This window comes from Erithacus rubecula (assembly GCF_903797595.1).
Source record: "Erithacus rubecula genome assembly, chromosome: 5".
NCBI classification, from domain to species: domain Eukaryota; kingdom Metazoa; phylum Chordata; class Aves; order Passeriformes; family Muscicapidae; genus Erithacus; species Erithacus rubecula.
This window is the reverse complement of record NC_136687.1, coordinates 36,684,579-36,707,164: the sequence shown is the minus strand read 5'-3', so window position 1 is coordinate 36,707,164 and position 22,586 is coordinate 36,684,579. Positions and strand designations below refer to the sequence as shown.

The 22,586-nt window shown below is 35.3% G+C and overlaps 1 protein-coding gene across 1 annotated transcript in view; it reads left to right on the top strand.

Moving 5' to 3' along the window:
• Positions 1-22,586, top strand: part of TLL1 (tolloid like 1) — a 123,388-nt gene that overhangs the window by 46,711 nt on the left and 54,091 nt on the right. The window contains exons 2-5 of the mRNA XM_079305711.1: positions 7,804-7,914; positions 11,718-11,798; positions 13,783-13,935; positions 15,904-16,021. Of these exons, the coding sequence (XP_079161837.1) occupies positions 7,804-7,914; positions 11,718-11,798; positions 13,783-13,935; positions 15,904-16,021 (463 nt within the window). The remainder of the gene's footprint in view (positions 1-7,803; positions 7,915-11,717; positions 11,799-13,782; positions 13,936-15,903; positions 16,022-22,586) is intronic.

The following is a 22,586-nucleotide window of genomic DNA, read 5'->3' as shown; positions in this document are numbered from 1 at the left end:
TGATCTGGCATAAAAAAAGAAAATTAAAAGTTCAGAGAACTTGCCAGGCTGAGCAGTTTAACCAAGAACAAAACCTTTCACAGAGTAGCTGTTGCAATATTGATGAACCTGTCCTCAAAACATCTTGCAGTAAGTTTAGGAGTGAAGCTTGTCCTTTTACCTAATACTGCAACTTCTGTCAGAATTGTCTTTGCTTTTTTGAAGTTGTTATTGTTTTTTGTTTTTTTTTTTTTTTGGCGGGGTTGGTACTATTTTTAAAGAAATACAAAAATTATCACTAAAAAAAACAAAGCAGAAGGAAAATTGAATTTAAAAAATCACTATTTTTAAATTAAAAGCAAAGCAGAAATGGGAATTAGCTCAGAATAAATGGATATCTGTAAATTGAGATTTATCTGTGCCATGAAGAAGCATATTTACCAAATTAGTGTCCCCTTTCAAAAAAATCAAGATCTACAAATGTCCCTTTTGGTAACGGAAGGTTCTACTCAGATAAAGGTTGTCACAGTTATTCCTTTTTCTGTGAGTATTGCTTAATCAAAGGTGTTTCTTTCCTGCTTTGAAGAAAGTCAGGACATGCCCCAGTGCTGCAATGCTCTAACCCTGTAGCCCACCTGCACTGTGATGTGATTGCTGTGCTCCTGGAAGGGCTGTCTGGCACCAGTTCACTCCAAAGAATGGTGGATGGCTTTCCAGCAATTATTTCTCTTCTACCCTTGGCTCTATAGCTGCTTTTGTGTCCACAGACAGGTCCTGCCTGGTTACTTTTTCCATCCCAGTTGGGTCAGTTTGGTAGTAACTTCCTGGAAAATAGCTTGGAGTGGCTGTAGTGAAATGCTGCATACCTCAGATTTGGCTCCATAAGTGTAACTTGGGAGCAACAACAGGGAGTTAGTTCCCTCTTGTATGCTGTTTATTTGCCCTGTCTTATTCTAATTTTAATGATTTTTAAGAAAAGTATATTGCATCTGAATATCCCAATATGGATGTTGCCTTGTCAGCATCCTGCCTATAAATGTGAACATATGGTGAAAGGAAGGAAGCCCAAAGTGTTGTGCATGGGGAACACTGGAAAGATTTCTAGGAGTGGATGACGTTGGTGAACTGCAGGTAATGCTGCCAACATATAAATAGTGTAATAAAATATTTGAGTAAATTGCATTACAATTTGTTCTTCTAAGGCTACATCATTACCACATACAAGCTAGCTGATTTCTGGGTAACTCTTGTGTGTCTGTGTGAGCTGTTGTCAAGGGATGCCACATTCAAAAGAATGGGGGAATTAATTTCTAACTGGTGTGCAGTCTGGAGATGTCTGAAATACTCTGCCATCATTATTTTCCATTGTGATAGAGGTGAAAATGATATGTTCCTCAGGGAAAACAGTTTTCTGTGAGTTTGAAAAATAGAATTGGTATGAGTGTTGATGAACTTGCTATTTTATATAATTTATGTGGAAACATGGAAGCAGCCTGTCAGAGGTGTTAAATCCCTTTTCAGGTGTGCCTATGCGAGCTTTTACAAATATGCAATTTATTTCAGTATATATCTGTTATTTCTATGACAGCTGCTTAGAGTTGTGCAGATTTGGAAATGCTGCATGGTGAAAATCATGAAATAGCTAACTTTTTTTTATGTGTCTTTGAAAATAGGCTACCTTGGTCTTCTATTTCATGCTGCTAAAGTTTTTCTTCTCTTTTTCTGCCATATTTTTGTCCAATAAAAAGGCAAATTTATTTGGATAATTATTCAACACTTGATTAAATTAACATTCTCTTGAAAGTTTTGTGAGCTCTCTGTGTGGCAACATGGAGATGTATTGCACAGTAACAACTGAAGTTGGCACTTGTGATGAACTATGATAGAAAGGGTTCAGGGTCTGGCAAGCAGTGCTATGCTTATGGTTGTACACAAGATCTTTTGCTCTTTATTTCCCGTGTCTTGTTCTCAGTTTGATAATTTCTTAAAAAAAGTATATTGCACCTGAAAATCTTAGACTGAAATAATTTGAATACAATGGTAATGCAGAATGAGATTAGTTATATTAGTTTATGTTGCTTTCCTTGTAATGTGGTAAATTTGTCTTTACCTAGCTTTAATCTTTCAGTTGTTCTGTTCAGATTTAGATGCAGCTGTGTAAGTCTTAAACAGGTTGTATGGAATGGAGTGACTCATCAAGATAGAATACAGTGCACATAGCTGTTATGTTACAGGGAAGTGCTCAGTGGCTCAGCTATAGAAGAGTCTGCTAATTAGAACTGCTGTACATGTGGATTTAGATTAATACCTGTCCTGAAGGTGTCCAGAGTGCTTTCTGGCACCTCCTACTGCATGAATTATCAGGCTTTACTTTGTGTTGGGCATCCCACCTTTAAGGATGTTAAAGGTGCTCTTCAGATTTCCTTGTTGAGCCTTGCAGTTTATTTATTTAATATTTTTTGTTGCACATTCTTGGCAAATTTTGCAATGGGGATAAAGCACAAACTTTATGTGCCTTGCACTCCCATACCAGCACCATACCTGAATTTGAGGCTTTGCTTTTGAAATACCTTCTAGTATTCCTTAATCCTTTCATTGGTATCTTCTCAGTATAGGAGTAATCCCCCTGTCAAAATTCTGCTTCTGCTCACAGAACAAGATCACCATTTACATCTTGATTTGAGAAGGTCTCAGTTGATGGTTCTAGTCTGTGGAGTCATCAGAGCAAATGAGGCCCTGGCAGTGATTTCTGGGTTGTGTTGGTCTCTGCTGAGTAGCTGAGTGCTCCCAACCTACCCTAAGGTCAAGCTGGCCTTTCCTTGGCAGTGCTGTAGGGACAAACATCAGCAGTCTGGAATTACTTGCTTTTTATGTTGTTACTAATACTGGTACAAGTGTTAGCAGGAGTATATTTTATTAAAAAAAAAAAAAGGCTGCTTATGACTTGAGTTTTAAAAAGCAATAATTGTAGAGTGAATTGAGATGAACCTTGAAGTAGATAATTTTGTTATTGCGATTATAAGAACATACTGATTTCTTTATTTTGCAGACATACATGTTAATTACTATTTCAAATCCTGGAATGAGCCATTCTACTACATATTGCAGCCCTATGGCATTTAAGCAAATAATTCCTTTCTTCCAGACATCTTGAAAGTTGTGAAAGATGTTTTTATTTTCACTGTATATGCTCATTGACTCATACTATGTGTGTAGATCCATAAACATAAAATCATTTAAATCTCTTTTTTTGAAAATTATTTTATAAATTTATTTAGGTTTCTTTCCTGTCCTTAATAGTGTATTTTATTCCTTTAGAATACTGGATAATTTTCATGGTGACAGTCTTTTTGGGAGAGAGTAGATTAGCACAGAGAAGTTTTCAGATGAATACTAATTATGTTTCATGAAATATTAGATCCTGTTACAAGTAGTAGAGGGTAGCTGTAGTTCCTGTGTTCACCTCTAGTTTATAGGTGATCTTGATTTTCCTTTCCATTAATATGGTTTGTGTGGCACTATTAAGGTGTGATTCTCTGGATGGAAAATATTTTTTACAACCTACTTATTTTCCTGTTTATTTTTGTACTTGTGAGCTGATTTGTTACAGGTTGCAAACTTAGCTGTTTTACAGGGCAGTGCTTTGTCTTTTCAAATAAAATTGAGACCTTTTTGAAGGTGTTGTTTATCTGAGAGCTTTTGAGTTGTGTGAAAGCAGAACTGCATCTGCTGGTTAAGCGTCTTCTCTATTTTAACAGCTCCACAAAAATCCTTCTCTATTGTTACAGAAAAGCATGCATAATCAGGTTTTTTCCACCTTTCTGAAACAGATGTGTGTATTTTCTCTGTTGAATTTCTGTAATTGCATGTTGGGGCCATGTAAAATATATAAAAATAGAAAAGAGATAAAAAACTAACCAGCATGAAATCTGGTATGACAAGGAATTGTCTTCACCAAAAAAAGGCCCATTTTCTTTCTTCTTGAGAACCTTTATATCATAAAAGCTATTTTTAATATTTTTTCTCTGCAATTAATACTGTCTCAGATTTTCAACAGATATTTCTTAAGTTTACTGTCAATCTTGCATTTTCAAATTAAGTGAAAAAACCATCTGTAATATCAAGTTTTTGTGATCAAATAAGTGCAATAAGGGATAATGTGATACAACCTGAAATAACTAGAGGTAAAGTTCTGTTTGGGTTACTTTAAAAGTTTTGCTATCTCTTTGTTTCAGTTTTGTTTCCTTGCCTTGTCAGTTGATTATCAGATTCTTGTTAATTTTCCAGATGAAACATATGAATTAAATACATGTGAAAAATGAGTGAACAGCTGAACTGATCAAGGCTGTCAGAAGTTCCTTAGAGGGACCTACTAAAGCTCTTAATCCTAACTTGCTCTTAGCAAAGCCTTTAACATCATGCCTTGCATACCCAAACAATCCTCTGCTTGCTTTCTGTAACATTAACATTGGTTTGTGACATGATGAAGTATACAGAGTGACTTCTTCAGATGGTTTCAGGCCATAAAAATTTTAAGACAGGAGATAAAACTGTGGTCTTCTCTTGTTACAAAGTATTTTGACACTTAAACTGGCGTTCCAAAAAATTAAAGGATACTTTTAATAGTTATGGGGGATAATTTTTAAAGATTATTTTTGATAATTCTGTTGGGGCTTTACTTTAGGTTTTGAAGGGCAGAATTAACATTCAGTGGAGAATATTCAGTGCAATTCTTTCATTGGAAAAAAAAAAAGATGTAATTTTAGAAAAGAGTTGTCAGCTCCCTTTTTGTCTCAGTTGCTGATTACTGGGACTACATTGAAATTAAAGAACATCCAGTTAATTATTGTTTCTTTTGCTAGGTTAAGTTAATTCAGAAGATCAGAGGTTTAGTTCAGTAGAAATAAAGTGAGACTTATTAGCTTCTTGCTAAAGTCAAACGAGATCATTTTATCAATGTTTCTGTGTTTTGGCATGTTTATTGCCTTTTACAAAACAGAATTGCCTTGAGTAAAATGAACCAGTGGCCTGAAGAAAGTAAGCTGCAAACTTTCCATTATATTTTAATCAAATAATCTTATCTGTTCCTGATGTTGGTGCTCACTCATTTCTTTAGTATGTCAGAGAATGTGGCTGCTATTGGTCGATAGTTTACTTGTTTAAAGTTATGTGACCCTTCTATCAACACTTATTATTTTATTATTGTGGTTAAATTATAGTCCTTTGTTGTTAATCAAAAACTAGGTAATGCTCCAGATGTTTGACAAAAATAGCTCTGTTTTCCTTTCTAAGGCAAAAAAGTTACAACACACTGCCTGAACACCAAGGTATGTTTTAGATATGTACACACTTGATACCTTGATGTAAGACAAATTTGCATTAGTTAGTTTTTCTATTTGTATTTTCCTCTTTAAGTGAATGGTACTGCAGTGAAATAGTAAAAGTGATAAAGATGCATCACCAGGACCAACACAGATATTTCCAGGTTTTTTTCTACTTTGTCAGCAGGAAGTTTGATTTGCCTTGGTTTTTCCTATTTATACATCAGTATTATGCACAGAAACCAAAGTGATTTCTGCTAATGTATTTCTGTCAGTGGGCTATCTTTGCATCATCCATTGTTAATTTGGAATCTTCCTTTTGTTCACTCTCAATTTCACCAGGAAAGAAAGATGGTCTTGCTATTAAGCTTTAGCACTTCATTGACATTGGAGTGGGCAATCTGTGTGAGAACACTGTGTTTCTATCCACAGAAATGTTAATAGTTTCTTCCTCTTACAACTTTGTTCTGTTTGTTCAAATTTGCATTCTTTCCATGTGCTTATACACCAGTCCCAGTTATGAATGGCATATCATAAGAGAAACCTCTAGAAAAGTTTATAAAAGTAAATAATATTTAACTCAACGAGATGGAGACTACTGACTTTCTTCCTTCACTATTCAAAACCCAGATAATTTGAGATTTTTCCTCCTAGAAGTTTAAGAGAAAAGAGACCCAAACATCTTGAGCTATCAGTGGCTTTGTGTCTTGATGTGATGGTAAAGCCATCACTGGTGAGAACAAATTAGCTAGAGGAATGATGTTCCCATGTGTCCAGTGTGAGCATGAGAACAGTGACCCTTGGAAGAATAGTGTTCCACAATGTGCTGGAGCTCACTTAACAGTTTCAGTAATGGTCTCAAGTGCTTGTGGCTTCTAAGAACCATTGTCTTGTGTAAAAAATTATATAAGAGAAAATATGAATGTTTTGAGCAGACATAAAATGTTGGTTATGTTTTGAATTGAAAATGTAAATTTTTAATTTCTCAAATAACTTCATTACTAACATTGTGTAGATGATCTGGGGGTATTTTAAAGGTATTTTACAAGGCAGGCTAAAGGCACATTCAACGTAATTTCTCCGACTTGCATTGTATTCAAGAAAAATCATATAAGCTGGAGGAGGCAATACAGTGTCTTGGAGTTATTTTAAAATACTTATCTTTTTGCTTTAGTTAAAATTCTTTTTAAAGTGCATTTGATTCAGCACCAATGAATGTGAGCATCACATTCTGAGAAACGGGTAACTTTTGCAGCAACATGAAACTACTGTGGTGAGAATATTGTCTGATGAGTGGTCTATAAAGCATGATATGAAAAATAGATGAAAGTAATACAATGAACAATAATGCTTAGGATCAGTTTGAATGAGAGATTGATTTGGTAACAGCTGGACTTTGGACCAGGGTTTATTTGTGTGGAAGTGAAGACAGCAGTTTACTGTAGAGCTGTGGAATGAACAACCAAGCAGTTCAGTGATATCTCCCTGGAAGGGGGAAAGAAGGAAAGGAGGACACCAAGATTGAATCCAGGGGTTTTGTCACTCTGTGGGAACAAAAAATAGAGCTATTAAAAGAGGGAGCAGGGAAAGGAGGAATTTGGATAAAGATGATAAAAACCACTTTCAGCTCCTGTAGACTGGCACAGCTTAAATGTTAATTTTGTATAGGCAGGAAGATCTCAGGGTAAAATATCAGCAAAAATAGGTGGAAATTTGAGGTTATAGACCCCAAATTCTTGGAAGTGGGATTGTATTATGGTCCACTGAGTTGTAGAGGCAGCTTAGGGAAGATGAGTTAACTATGCAAAAGTGAAAAAGAGAGTAAATAGAGCAAAAGAGAGAAGGAGAAATCCACCAAAGAGGCCAAAGGAACGCTAAAGAGAGCTTTGAAAAATAAAGAATTTGAAAGCATCCTAAGGGTGAGATAAACTGTAAAAGGAAAGCATGCAAATAAACTGAGAGGAAAATAAAAAATAAAGGGTTTTTCTTTTCTCAGTTTAACAGAAAACAGGTACACTTAGTTATCTGAGCGAAAAATATAATATAGAAAGCAAGTGAAACATAATACAAACTCCTTCAAATAATTACTATTTTCAGAAAGATGTTAGGAGATCTAAGGGTTGTGTTTTCTGAGAAATGTATATATTTTACTTCATAGTTTAAATGTTCACATCTCAGTGTCTTTTATGCTTTGTTGTATTTACAAAAAGAAAACTACATGCTAAAATGTATTAATAAAATGACAGTACATTTAAGTTATTGCATTTAGGTAATGTACAAAGAAACCAAATAGACTAAGATTTTGGAATAAGCTATTTATGTTTTACTAGGTATTTTCTTTTTTCTTCATATAAAAATAGAGATCAGTAAGGAAATAAATGTGATGTAAATACATGTTTGTCTTATACTTTCCCAAAGGCTGTAAACATAGCATTATATTATTCAGATTGGCTTTATTGTCCAAATAATTCTTTAATTAAATTGAGCTCTTTTTTATTTAAAGCTGTCTTTTGGGGAGATATTGCCTTAGATGATGAAGACTTAAAAATCTTTCAAATTGACAGGACGATTGACCTTACGCAGCACCCCAACGAAAGACTTGGCCATAATACAGGTATGCTGCTTCAACCTTGTTTTAATTTATTTTTCCTGTTAGTTCATTCTGTGTGGTAGACAATCTGTGTTTTCAATGTGGAAAGTCAGTAAAATGTTAGTTTACAGTTAGAAAAGTTGTTAAACAAAGACTATAGATTCACTTTATGGAGAAGAGAAGCAAAACATTTAATTTTATTCCAGCATTTCTGTTTAAAAATATCTTGTTGAATTGAGGAGCAGAAACTGGTAGGAAGTGTAGAGTCTGCTCTGCAGGTGGTCATGTGGGAAAGGAAATTGTACAAAGCTTTGATTTAATCATGGAAAGTTCCTGATAGCAGAGCCCAAACACTATGGAGAGCATATGTGGTATCCTGGCATTGCAAAACTGGAGCCTGGCACTGCAACCCCTCCCTTTGCTTTTTTTTTTTTACTGTGTCATCCTGTTCTTTACCCAGACCTGGAAGAAACACTAGAATATGTAATCCTTGCTAGATTTGCCTTGTCCAAAAAACCAGCTCTTTCATTGACACTTTAATACACATTTCTATGCTATTGTTAGCATAAAACGCATTAGTACCAGAAGCTGCAATCTGATTAACAGAGGCAGCTGGGCATTCAGACAGATAGATAAAGAGATTTTATTTATGTGTAAATATGTCTGTTTGCAAGACAGAAAACATAATCCATGCCTAAATGGATGTCTGTCTAATATCTAAAATTATTTATGCTGGGATTTGTAAATTGTTAATTGAGAATTTGTAAACTTTCAGGTTAAAATACATAAAAAAGCCACTGAGGAAAAGTCCGGAAAAAATGCTATTAGAAAACATAAAAATGTATTATTGAGATTTCTGTTAAGCATGTTTTATGTGTGCCTGGACTGAGCTACTATAACTTATTTTTGATATGTGGAGAAAAATTTTTAGACCAAAGAAGCAGTTTTGAATTTAAGCTTTCAATATTGATATATTTAAAAATATTTTTACTCATTCTAGGTAGATGCTGTGATTAGAGTGGTTTTATGGCAACTTGAAAGTTTATTTTATCTCCTTTTATACCCACTTGTTTTTCCAAAACACGAAAACTTTTGATCACTTCTAGATCTGGACTGGATTTTAAAATGTTAATAGAGTTAGTGGTGTCCCTGCTTTCTTTTCTTAAATTAGTTTTAATTATCTTTGAAGATATCTCAGGTGCTAGTTTTGTTAGAAAAATGTAGAACAGCAGTGACCATTTCCCCTTAAAGTGGATGCAGTCAAGTGATCTCTTTGGCTTGCTGAAGTCTTATTTCTTCTTGCTTTTCTACTTTTTCTTTTTAACTGCAAAGTTGTTTTTTTTTTAATTGCCTCACAAAAATATACATTTCTAAGCAGTTTTGAAATTATATTTAATATTTTATTACTTATTTTTTCCTTTCTTACCTGTTATGTGGTATGCACATTACCTTTTCTTGTGGATGGCATCCTATTCAGGATATTGAATCACCCTGTTAAGTATTACTAATGCTTTCGGATCAGTTTTTTCTACCTTTATTGCACAACAAAGGTCAATGCAATTGTGATGATCAGTGGGACTAAACTTTGGAGAACAAACTCTCTTAAGTTAATGACTTCATAACTGCTCTCAATAAACCCTCAACATTCTTCCAAATCTTTCCAAAAAGAGAATTGGAGAAGTCAATTTTAAGCTACACATATGTAAATTATTTTTCTAAATTTACAACATTCTTGATGTGTAAACTAGGAATTGTGTGCTTGTCTCCCCCAGTTCCAAAAGAGCAAATTACCAACTAGCTCATTAATTGATTTTCACAGATCCAGGTAGAAGAGAGGAGGATTAGGTACTTGGTTGTAAACCATCAAGGTGAAGTGGCAGAGTCACCGTTGTTATTGCAACTCTGATTAAAATCCTGAGGCTCTGATTCACATTATGTCACTGCTCCTTTTTGTAAGGATTATCTGCCTGGAATTGCAAGTCAAATAATCTGTGAGCTTCTTGGAGTACAGCTCTGTCATTTTATTTTTCATTTTGTCCAAAATGCAAATGATCACTGTAAAGAGAAACAACAGTAAAGTGGTAACATTTATGTGTATATTTTTGTAAGTCCAAACTGCCAAAAGTATCCTCTTTATCCTGCCTGAATTATAAGATGCAGCACATAGGAGTTAAAACTTTTTTAGTCTATACGGTTTGGTAAGGCTGCATGGTCATGTAAGATATGACATATATAGTCATATACACAGTTATATAAGATAACTTAGTTAAGTGAGAGACTTTTTCTTTGGTTTTTCACTAAATTAAATACATGGGCTGCAATAAGAAAGAAATTAGTCTTTTTTTTTTTTTTTCTCTTAAAAATATAGTATAATATTGTTTTTAAGCACCTAATGGATTCTTTAGGGGTTTTCTGTTATGTTTGACAGTTGATGGTTATAATGATTTTTTTAATACTTACTTGGAATGCTTCTCTATAAGCCTTATTTTATAAAATGAATGTTAACATGAGAGAAAATTACATCAATGATGATCAATGTTATCTCCTCTGCACTTTATGTTATAGTTACCATGCAACTTTTTAGAAAGGAATGTGTTGATCTCTTACCTCATCTATTTAAAATGTTTTTAAAAATTTAGAAAATTTTTCTCAAGGGAGCCAGCAACTATGTGACAGCATACTCCAAATAATTAGGCACATTGTTATTCACTGAGCAGCCACACACTCACTTACCTTATAAGGAATTTTCTCATCTGTAACATGAATTTAACTTGCTGTTTAATAAATATATTTTCTACATGGATATTAAGAGTTTTTATGGAAAGTTGAGAAAGGTCTTTTTAGTGGTGGTTAGACATATTGATGGTTTGTTTCTTTCTATCTTTTTGCTTTTTCAGTTGTAAAAGTAGTTTAGAAACTCGCTTGTCCCATAATTAGTAGTGACTTGTAAAATACAACCTATTGCAAACCTAAAATCACAAAACTTTCTGAACAATTCTGAACTATTTAATTGACTCATGTAGTGTAGTCAGTGTTCTTCCTTCTGGTGTACTGGTGTTTGAAAAACCACTTGTAGCCACAAAAAGTTTATGTGTGAAGGGAGTAGCAGACTGTATGCAATAAACCCAGAAATGTGTTTTATTTCTGTATGTGACATGGTAAATGTTAATATAAACTACTTCTTAGCTTATATTTTCATTGACTGCTGTAATCACACTGACATGTATGTATATATACCTGCCAGGTCTTACTGCAATATAAACCAGCATCTGATGTTTCAAAGCCTTAAAAGTGCATTGACATCTATTTTTTGCATGCCAGCAAAGAAAAATATTTCATGGCTAACTCAATCATATTAAGTTTGCATCAGTTTTGCTGAGTTTGTTTGTTTATTTTCTGATGAAACTTTGTCTATTTTCTTTTTCTCATTCTGCTCCCTTGAAATGAGAAAATGCTGGCATGCATTCAGGAAATTTCTTTGAAAGTAACCCTTTTAGCTGTCAATCAATATGGCTCTGAGGATGTCAAGGTCACCAGGAAGAAAAAAGCTCCAAATAATAATTAGATGATGTAATTGTCATGACTTGTCTAAATAACAAAGAAATGTTGGTTTGCATTCATGGAATGCATATTAGAAAAAAATTTCAGCTAATCATGTGTTTTTATTGCATTGTCAAATATACTTGAAATGTTTTTATGGAAACTATCAAAGAATATGAAGCTTCCTTTAGGTTGCCTCTCTATGCTAATATAGTTGCTGTACATGTAATATTCCACAGTTTTAACTTTTGAAAATTAATTTCTTTTTTTTTCTTTTGTTTTTAAAGGTGGCTTTGGAGAGCATGGAATGTCAAAAAAACGAGGTGCCCTCTATCAGCTTATAGAGAGGATAAGAAGATTTGGCGCTGGTATTTTCACTGTTTAAATTAGCAAGTTTCCTGATGTGATAGTGTATCATGAACATTAATGATTCTGTATTACTACTGGCATAAACAAACTGCAAAATTATTAGTGCAAGAATAGTAATGAAGATATTAGCTCTTTTTTCCATTTTCTTAGAGTTCTTCCAGCATGAAATCTGAAAGCTAAACCACATAGTTTTAAATGCCATATTAAAAACTGCTTAACTTTGTTTTATGGCTGTGTTCACAGTTGTCGGCTTAACTAATACAATGTCTTTCACTGCAAGTAGCCTATGATGCAACACTGGTAATTTTTGTTTGTTTCTTACTTTTTTTCTGGATCCAGGTGGTGTATTCTGATGATTCATACTGTGTTTGAAGCATTTGTGGTGCGTTATGTTGATCAAGCATATTTTTATGTTAATAATACTCTTATCAGTATGAATGCAGTTGAATTGAGAAGCATAGAGAAATGGAATCCTCCTAATTCTGGCTGAGTTTACACTCCATATTTGATGCAAGACCACATTACTTTAATGTCCTGTGAAACCTCACTTCAAAAAGGAATATATGTGAAACTCCATTGTAATTGCACCACATTGTGTTAATCAGAGCATGGTAGCTGCTTTTGCAGAGGTGCTTTGATATATAATCTTCATTCTCTAAGGTAGAATTAAAATTTCAGTAGTGCATAAATTCTTGTCATATTTTGGGTGTAATTTGGTATAAATTCCTTGCTTTCTAGACCTCTAAAGAGCACCAGTAAAAAGGATTTGTAATGGTAAAATGTCTAAATAAACATGTGATGTGGTTCAGTAATGATGCATTCTAGGTGCAAAAATAGCTTTTCTGTAAATAGTCTGCCTATATTGTAGACATTTTGTGTGCAATTTGTTGTGTAATTTTCATTTACACTCACTTAATTACAAGGGTGAGTTACTTGCTTTACCTATTTTTGTTGTTTGTATCAGAGCTGCCTCCCTGCCTCCGGTTGTAGCTTCTTCCTTTTCTTCCTATTGCTGCTCCCTCAGCCTTGGGACCATGCCAACATTCCTCACCATGACTCTGCCCTGGAATCCTCCCTGATTCTGACACAGTCATTAACACTTAAGTGCAGCTGGTACCACAGGGGATTCTCACAGAGGGAAAATGTAATCTTCCACTAGGAATAAGACATAAAACTCCAACTGCACTGAGTAGGATTTGTTAACCACCTTCTGAAGGATTCATTTTGATCAGCTGTCCAGATCTGCAAACTAACTTAGAAATTGTTCAGAAGAAGAACTTGTTCTGGTGTCCAAGCCCTTGTCTAACAAATCCTTTTCTGTTCTCACAGTAGGTTTTAGCTGATGTAGAAAGATTTGTCTGTAGTGGGATGAATGGCGTTAGTATCCCTGAAAATGGCAGACCTTTCTTCTCTTTTGTAAAGAAATTCCAGCCATGAGGAAAACCTACCTGTGGGGTTCCATATATAAGTTTATGAAAATGTAGCATTTCTTACTGTCCAGTTCTTTAAAGATGGTAATGTACTTGGTTTTTCCAAATCATACAATAAAAATGAAAGGGGTAGTGAATGCCTTGATTAATTTGAGTCTGTCCAAAGTCTGTCATTCTTTGCTGGAAAAATTCTCATTTATTCAGAAAAACAGGCTAAAACAAAAGCCAGAAAAAAAGAAATGAAAAAACCACCAACAAAACCACAGGGAGTGTGATTTCTTAAATATTTTTATTAAATGAGAAAATTTAGATGCACTTATGCAATGCACATTCCAGTTGATAAACATATGTGCAAGGTTGTTACTCTAGATCTATTAAATAAAATGAAGATTCAGATTTTATGTCTTTCTCAGAAAACTAGGCAATGATAAACTGTCATGTAACAGTGATGTCCTGCTTTGAAAGGGCATAAAGAAATCTGGGTTTGACCTGCTAGAAAATAATTGCTCTCTCTTTTCATGTGATCTGATTCAATGTTTAACTATCATTGCAGGTTTTGAGCAAAATAATACATCTAAAGGAAGAACTACTGTAAAATTCTCAGGGAAAAATGAGAAAAACCGATTTCCCAGAGCTGCTACATCACGAACAGAAAGAATATGGCCAGGTGGTGTCATTCCATATGTAATAGGTGGAAATTTCACTGGTAAGCTTTGTGCTGTGTGTGAAAAGAGGAAAGATAATTTTTTAAAATTGCCTTCTTCCCTTTTTTTTTTTTTTAATTTTTGAAAGTGAAGTCATGCTATGGAATTCAATAGAAGGGTTATGTTGGAACAGGCCTGAAGTACATCTGTTTTGAAAATATTAGTCATGCTTAATTGTTTTCAAAGGCAAGCCACATAATAAAAAATGTATAAGAACATTTTAGAGAGGAAAAGCTCTATTTCTTTACTTAATATATTTCTTGTTGCACATCTGTTTCCATGAGCCTCAGTAGCTGAATGTCAAGGAACTTTTTTAAAATGAAGTGTATTTAGCACAAGAATATCTTTCGTTTAACTGGTATAACAGGTATTCTTCTAAACTGATTTCACTTAACAAAATGGCACAAATGTGTTTTGTTATTCCTCAGCTGGGTTTCAGATGGGCACACCACATATTGCTTATGACAAAGATTGGCTACCCTATATATAAAATTTTTGGCAGAAAACTGTAGAAAAAGTTAAAACATTTGTTATTCTTGAAAAATGTAAATGGATCAATATTAATGTGGATGTAAGAGATAATTTAAAACAAAAATGGAGCAAGAAAAGCAAAGATATAGGGGAAAATATATGAAAAGCCATTGTATTTTTGTGCATGGCAATGCAGGAAACCAAAGAAACATGCAAATGCTCACACATTGTATATGCAGAAACCAGAGGCATTCATTTCAGACTGACAGCTACAGTCAAGCTTTCAGTTTGGGTGTTTACATAGTACTGTATCAAATGTGACCTTTACTTTAGGATTACTGTCTTCTGAAATAATCGTAGTAAAATAAATGAAAGGACCATATTAAAGATTTTGCCTTTTTCTCATAATGAAAGATAAATTCTAAAGCTTAGAAAAAAAACTGCTTGAAGATAAAAGAAAAGGGCAAGATGGGATGGAATAGCCATTATTTTTTAGAATCTCATGTGATTTGAACTTTTTTTTTTTTTTTACGAGCTTTCAGGTTTTGTTGTCTTTAAGCTTTAAAAAGGTTAGATTTTTTGTTTGTTTAAATATCCTGTGTTGTAACCTGCAAGGTGAGTATATTTCTGCTAGCATGTTCTTCACAAACAATGCTACTCTGTGGATTTTTAGCTCAGAAACAATACAGATATATTCTCACATGCTGCCTCTATGCCAATAAGCCTTGTCTTTTGTCATGCAATGAAATTACATTGCTCTGCTCTCTGAAGTTATGTTCTGTATTGAGAGTTGGCCTGGATGCTTCTGCATTTAGGGGATAGTTCTGACCTTTTATGGATGCATTTCTCATTTTTAAATCAAATACCTACGTGTGCTTTTACCAAGTTCTGAATTTCCCACTTTTGGTGGATCATTTGTTTTCTGAGAGATTTTGATGCAAACAAGGGAAGACTGATCCGTGTTCATGACAGCCTTATTTTAATCAAATGTTTCTACCAGTATGCCTATTTGCATGGCTTAGATAAAACTGGTGTACAGACTGGAAGGCTGTAGGATTTTTAATTTTTTTTTTCTTTCTACTAGATAGAGAGCAATGATGTTAAGTTACTTGAGTTTGTTTCTTCTTTTTCTTTCCGCTTTTTTTTTTTTTTTTTTTGTCCCCCAATCTGGTTCACTTGATAGTTTCATCTGGGAAATTTCTTAGTGAATGCTGTGCTGATGCAGGCACACAAGCAACGCTGTATTTCTTCTGCTGCCTTCCTCTGGTGCAGCATAGTCATGATCTTTATTGCAGGTTTTATATTTGCTGGGGTGTGTCAGGCAGTGTCAGCCCCCTTGCAGGCACACACGTGATGGCCTGAGCATCCCTTTAGCTGGAATCTTGCTGGGACACACAGGGCTTCACGGTTAGCTGGCTGTTTGCAGGCCCGTGTTGCTGGTATTGGTAAAAGGCAGCTGCAGGGGCAGGCTGGCTCAGGCGCTGCCGTTGCCGTTGCAGGCACGCAGCGCGCCATGTTCAAGCAGGCCATGCGGCACTGGGAGAAGCACACCTGCGTCAGCTTCATCGAGCGCAGCGACGAGGAGAGCTACATCGTGTTCACCTACAGGCCCTGCGGGTAAGTGTGCACCTGGGCACATCCCACCCTCGCCCCTCAGCCTGCCTTCACAAGGCAGTGTGTGCTTCACAGGAAAATGAACAGATTATTACTGCACTTAAATGATGCATGCGCTTCAAAGTTCCTTGAAACAGGTATGTGTAGTAACTTTGGAAAGCTGCACCTCTTTTGTCTATTACCTTAATATGTACACATATAAATATGACTTTTATTTTTTGCTTCCTTCCATGCTTCCAATATTCATATGTGTTGTTCTAAAGGCATTTCAGGTTTATCATTTGTTTATTCTTAGCTTTCTCCATGTCATGTATTTACTGCTGAATTAAATAAGAACATCTGTCCCGCATCCTTTTTCCAGATAAATTGTTGTTTTTGGTAATTTTAACTCTCGTATCACTAGGCCGTCCTTGCCTGGATTTGTTGAATCACTCAATTTATGGGCATTTTGTAAATTCCCTCTTCTGAGTCACTGATGTGTAAAACTGAACAGAACAGGTTTTATTACTCATTAATTCAGCTTTCCATTAATCACTCTTCAGATATTACTGCTTATGAATGCCTCAGTAGCTATGTTTGCCATTTATTCCACCCAGAATTCTTAATTTTGTATAGTGCTCAGTGAATTTCCTGAATGCACCGTGTTCGTCTCCCAAGAAGAGCACACACTGCCTGTGGAAATTCTGTACTTCTGACAGTCAACTCCTGTTTGAGTTGTAGGCTCTGCAGTGAACAGCTCCCCCTCTTACTGACTTCCTGGTCATTGAGCCCTTTGCTTGTCTGCTTTTGAATCATAACAGGATAGAGTAGTGAAAAAAAGTATTGGGACCTCCTTGCATTGTGGGTAAGATCCCGAATGATGCTGAATTTAGAGGCAATTTATATCCTCCAAAATTATATGTAGAATTATCTGTTTAAAACACCCATTGTTCTAAAGGAATGGGACAATGTAATAAAACCTACTCCTAGACTACTTTTGAAAGGCATTGCCTTTGCTCCTGAAAGTCTGAGCCACAGATCCTTGCAGCAGGGCGTCTTATTCCATGGTTTCCTGTCATGTTCTTGTACCACTATAGGTTTACTGTAGACCCCCCTTAGAAACAGTGCCAAATGAAATGGACTTTTGTTCTGAGCCAGCACGGTTATTATTTTAGTTAAGACAACTCGTGAGAGAAGATTCACCCATTAAATAAGGTTCAGGGATACTGACACACAGCTGGAAGACAAATGTAAAGTAGAGAATTATCATGATGGTTCCCTTGCACTCACAGGGGCAGAAAGCAATTTAAACAGAAGAGTGAGGAAGATGTGTTTTCAGGCACTTTAGAAAGATATTTATGGGAATATCTGCCAAATGTAAATTCTCCCACTTTAAAATACCCAAAGTCAAATGACAAAAAAAAAATAAATCTCTCCAGCCAAAGAACTGTTCCTTAGAATGCTTGATGTTTCTTGAGATCAAACCACTTCAGGGGAAGGCTGAATTATAACCAGCTTTAACCAGAAGGCTGGATTATACTCAGTATCCACCTCCAAAGTTTATTATTCTTAATCATCAATATTGTTTTATTGAAGAGTATTTTGCAAAATAAAAAAAAAAAATTACCAAAGCTGTAAAAAGTTTAAAATAAATCTGAAGAAAAATGTAGCTATGAAAAGTCCACCATTGATGAAATAAAGCCGGGCCAAACAGAAGGGGCAGTTGAATGATTTTTCTGGGGATCCCCAAGTTGTTTCAGGAAGATCCAGAGGAACAGGGAAATATATCCTCTGGGTGAGCAGGAACTGTGCACTACCCACCAGCATCCAGTGCTGACACAGGATTTTCCACGGAAAGAGCCTAGACTAAAGTGACACCAAACCAACTGCAAACACTCTCTGCTACACGGCCAGTCACACTGAAAGTAATCTTCAGTTCTTTCCCATGGCACCCTGCTGTGTTGGTTTGTTAGCACATTGTGTCAGTATTGTTTGTACTACCATGGCAGCTAACATTCACAGATGGTGGAGACTTTATTGTACTTAGCACGGCTGAAATTAAAAGCTAAATGATAAACCCTGCCCCAAAGAGCACACAGTCAAACCATAACACATTAAATGAAACAGAATGGATAGTCATATATGAGGAAATTCAGGTGGCAGTATCTATGAAAGTCTCATATGACAGCATTAGCACACTAGCAAGTGAAGTGTTACTGAGCCTTTGTAAACAATAAGGATATTTTGGACTATAATGCATCACATCTTGAAACAGTTCATGGGAAGATCATCCCAGAAGGGCAGTGATTAAAAAAGCATATTTGAAATATAGCAGCTGGTTATAAGGGATACATGGCTTTCCTAAAGTTGAGAGGTTCCATATCAGCAGGGAACAAGAGATAAATTTTGATTATCACAGACCCATAGGACCCATAGGACTGCAGGGGATCTTAGAAAGTTGTCTAAATGTATTCTTAAGACAGAATCAGCTATTCCTATATCATTGCTGATATACATTTATCTAACTTGGTTCTAAAAACCTGCAGAAATGAATATTTCACAGCCTTATAGGAATTGTATTCTTTCAGTGTCCTTAACATGAGAAATGTAGGAAGTTTGTGCAGCTTTTTTTCTCACAGCTAAACCAAGTATTTCATATACCAGTTAAAGGACATTAACTTTTTTCCCAATGGCCATAGAAAAGAAATTCCTTTTACTTTTTGAAGAAGTCTGTTATATGGTTTGATACTGTTATTAAGTCCCCCCTCTGCTCTACATTCTTGCAGACTAGAAAACACTTAATTCATTTAATCTTTCCTGAAAAATAGTGTTTGCTAGGCCTTCAATCATACTGCTCTTTGAGATTCTTTTCTGCTAGTCCACATGATTCTTGAAATTGATAGCCCCAAAAATAGAGTGGGTTTGTCCAGAGGAGTCATAACTGCTGCTGAGCCAGTGAAAGAGCTAATTCAAATAGCGTGTGACCTTTCCTTCCTCTTAGGCACCCAACTGCCTCCCTGTTTCTTAACAGCTGCCATGTCCAGCTTGTGGTGGGTTGGGATGTTATTCCAAATAAGACCAAATCTCTTTCCGCAGCACAGACCATCATTGGTTCCAATCTTTACCAGGTTTTACCCATCTTAAGATGTTGAGTAATTCCTTATTTCCCTTTATATATCTCTTGTATAATCTCTTAAAATTGTTTGTCTTCATGTCATTTAACAGTGTTTCCTATGACTGTGAGTTTAAAATGTGTTTTCTCTGTCCTAACTTCATGTAATATTCTAACCAGCTTTATATCCCCCTTGATATCAGACTTCTTTAGTTTGTTTACAGGCAGTTTGGAAAAATGTCAAAAGCTTTATGGACGGATCCCACCTTTCCAGGGAATAATTTAATCTGCTGAAGTTGTAAACTATAATTTTTTTTATCATGTCTGTTTAACCTGAGTTTGATAACAGTTGATTATTAAAATACGGGGTTTTTTTAATATAGCTGAATCACTTTGAAGTTTTCTGGTGGCAGTCATTTGTATCCATAAGCTGCAGATGTGAAAATAAGTATCAAAATCAAATCAATAAGAATAAAAAATCAAATTCCTATCAAATTGGAAGGGCCCGAAGACTCAGTCATTATACTTCTCTGTATGCAAAGCCAAAAAAGGGTCAGCATATTGGGATGGCATCTAGTCACACTGTGTTAATAAATATTCTTGAGTGCAAGATCAAGCTTCTTTTTACATAGTAGAACTAAAAAGAAAGGAACAATTATTCCTATTGTTCTGGTAGGTCAGTGTGCCTTTGATCTCAATTTGTTCTTCATTAGAAGACTTAACTTTTATGACAAAATTCAGATGACTTATTGCAATTGCTACTGTATTCCCTTGTCTTACTATTTGACAGACCTGTCTGAGATACAGGAAAATCAAATCTCTTTCATATGCTTCCCCAAACATCGTAGAGTTAACAGATGAATATTTTAACCTCTTTTAAACTTGCAGGCAAGTTCTTAAAGTTGGTGAAACAGGTAAATTCATTGTCTGAGGTGCAGCTTTGTAACATACTTCAGCTAAAGAACATCTTATAAGAGATGCTCAATCACTCTTATAAAATGAGAAGAAACCAGTTGTGCTAGATAATCTGTGCACAGATTATCTGACTCTTGCTCTCAGGTGTTAAATAGCCCTGGCAGCTGGCACAGCTTCCCTGCTAGCTGAGGTGTGGCCTGAGGAGGGTGTGAGCAAGGCACAGGTTGTCCCAGGCTGGAGCACGGTGTGCTGGCACAAATGGTGAGGGATGGTGTATGTAAATACACTGGGATAGACAGCTGTTAGCTGAGGAATGCTGGCTGTAGGATGGGGATGCACATCACTGATCAGATGAAGAAGCAGAAGACACTTTTGCCATCACAACATGTCATTTTAGGGCAGTGAATCAGAATATTTGTTAACCATGATTGTATCCTGATCCCTGACAAAAGGCAAATTCATCAAGCCAAGTCCTAACCAGTATCTCCTTTGTATAGATGGAGTTATATCTGTGATTAAAAGAGGTGCTTCCACCAAGAAAAACACTCTGCTTCGAGTGAAAATTTGTTTGGAAATTTTGTGAACCCTTTTTCTTACTCTGTGCAACATGAAAGTGATCATACACCATCCTAGTATGTGTATGCAATTCATTCACACCTTCATTGTGCAATGGCAAGCTGATATAATGGTCTATGATGATTTTTATATTGTCACATTTTCAAGGGTGCAGCTGTTAAAAAAAAGGACAACATTGACTCTACCTGACTGTCTCTTCCTTTGTATCTAGAGTATTTTTGACAGTAGTTTTTGAAATGGTATTACTTAAAAGAATGAGCATATTGTTCCATTCATTTCACTTTCTCTTTGTCATTTGTTTCTCACTGCTCACCATTGCTGATCAGCTAGACTGATTAAATGGAATTAGAGATTCATAAATAGTTACTGTCTCCAAATGCTGTCTGGTGCAATAAAGATTAAAGAGATGAGCTTTAAAACCTGCCAGTTGATTCAATTTAAGGGGTGTGACAAGTGCTCAGAGAGCAAAGAGATCTTGGCTTTTTGTCAAACCCATAATATTGCAAATGAATTTACTTCATAGATTTTTAAATTTTAGTTATTCTTTGTTTCAATGCAGTTGTTGAAGCAAATTGTAGCTTAATTGGATGTATCTAGAGTGCTTGACAAGACATTCAACTTAACAGATCCTAATGACCCTCTCTAAGTGTGAACTGGTGCTGTTATTTTAAGACTTGGTGTTAATTCTATTTTCCTTGGCATGTAAAGAAACACTCAATAAATTTCTTTATATTTTCTAGGGAGCACTTGAAATCTGCCAAGTAACCAGTGTGAGGGAACTCTCACCCTCTGGCTGCTTGCTTTTTAGGAGCTGGTTGACATTAAAAATAATTTCCAATATGTTGGGGCTTGGATGTACAATGTTAGACAGCCTAGAGGAGTACTATGTAAAAGATTGCAATTAATTTTTTTCTTCTGAAAAAAAGCTATCTTTAAAATCTGTCAGATTAGGTACCCTCCGTTATTAAACATTTGAGAATGCTCAACCTTTCTTTTTCATTACTGTAAGAGTAAAATGTCAAATTATTGTGTCAGACACCTAAAAATCTAATGTATTAAATAAGACTAGTAGCTTTAATATGTGATCTAAAACACAGCCTTAAAAAGCTGGACCCTCATGTGATCCAAAATAAGTAAGAAGGACAGGAAGAGAAACTGTAGTTAAAATCTTGTTTTATTATTTTGCCCTTGTTATCAATAGCATCAATAAAAGCAAAGCAGGAGACATCACAGAAGGTACTGTTTAGAATAATTTCTTTTTCAGTTTTTTCTTTATATTTGTTCATCTCCAAAGTGTCACTATGAAAAAACTATTGAATATATGAGAAATTTTTTGGTCACCAAATATGTATTTTCTAGCTGATTCATGTAATGTATAGTCAGTAAAATAGGCATATTGAAACTATTGGAAATATGCTCAATAGTCTACAGCTTTAGGTCTTATTAACCTCTTGATTTGTTTTAAGCTATAGATAATCTGAATGTTCTTTAGTTCTGCATTGCAAGTTTTCTTTGTAGTTTGCACACAGTGCCAAAAACAAAGACTCTGCAGAAGTGTCTAAACTGTTCTAAACAAAAGCATTCTTTCTGACTTTTTACAATTATATGTGCTTATCCTAACTCTATTCTCATCAATCCCTTGCTCTGCCATCATTTGTTGTATTGAGATCATCAAGGTTTTTAACTACAAATTAAATTCCAGGACTTAAACAAATGTGTTTAAATGTGTTGAGTCTCCAAGGTGATTTTGCAGGATTATAGGTGAATGGAAAAGTAACTAGGTTAAAATTGCTTGTATGGTTGGGCTTGAAGGGTCGTGGTAAATGGATTGGACTCAAGCTGTGACTGAAAGTGCAGTATCACAGGGTCTTATCCTGCAACCTGTTGTTTTTAACATTTTATCAATGACCCACAAAGAGATGATGGTGCATGCTGTCATCAGAGCATCATTTAATTTTATTCTTTTGCTCAAAACAAGTTCCTGTG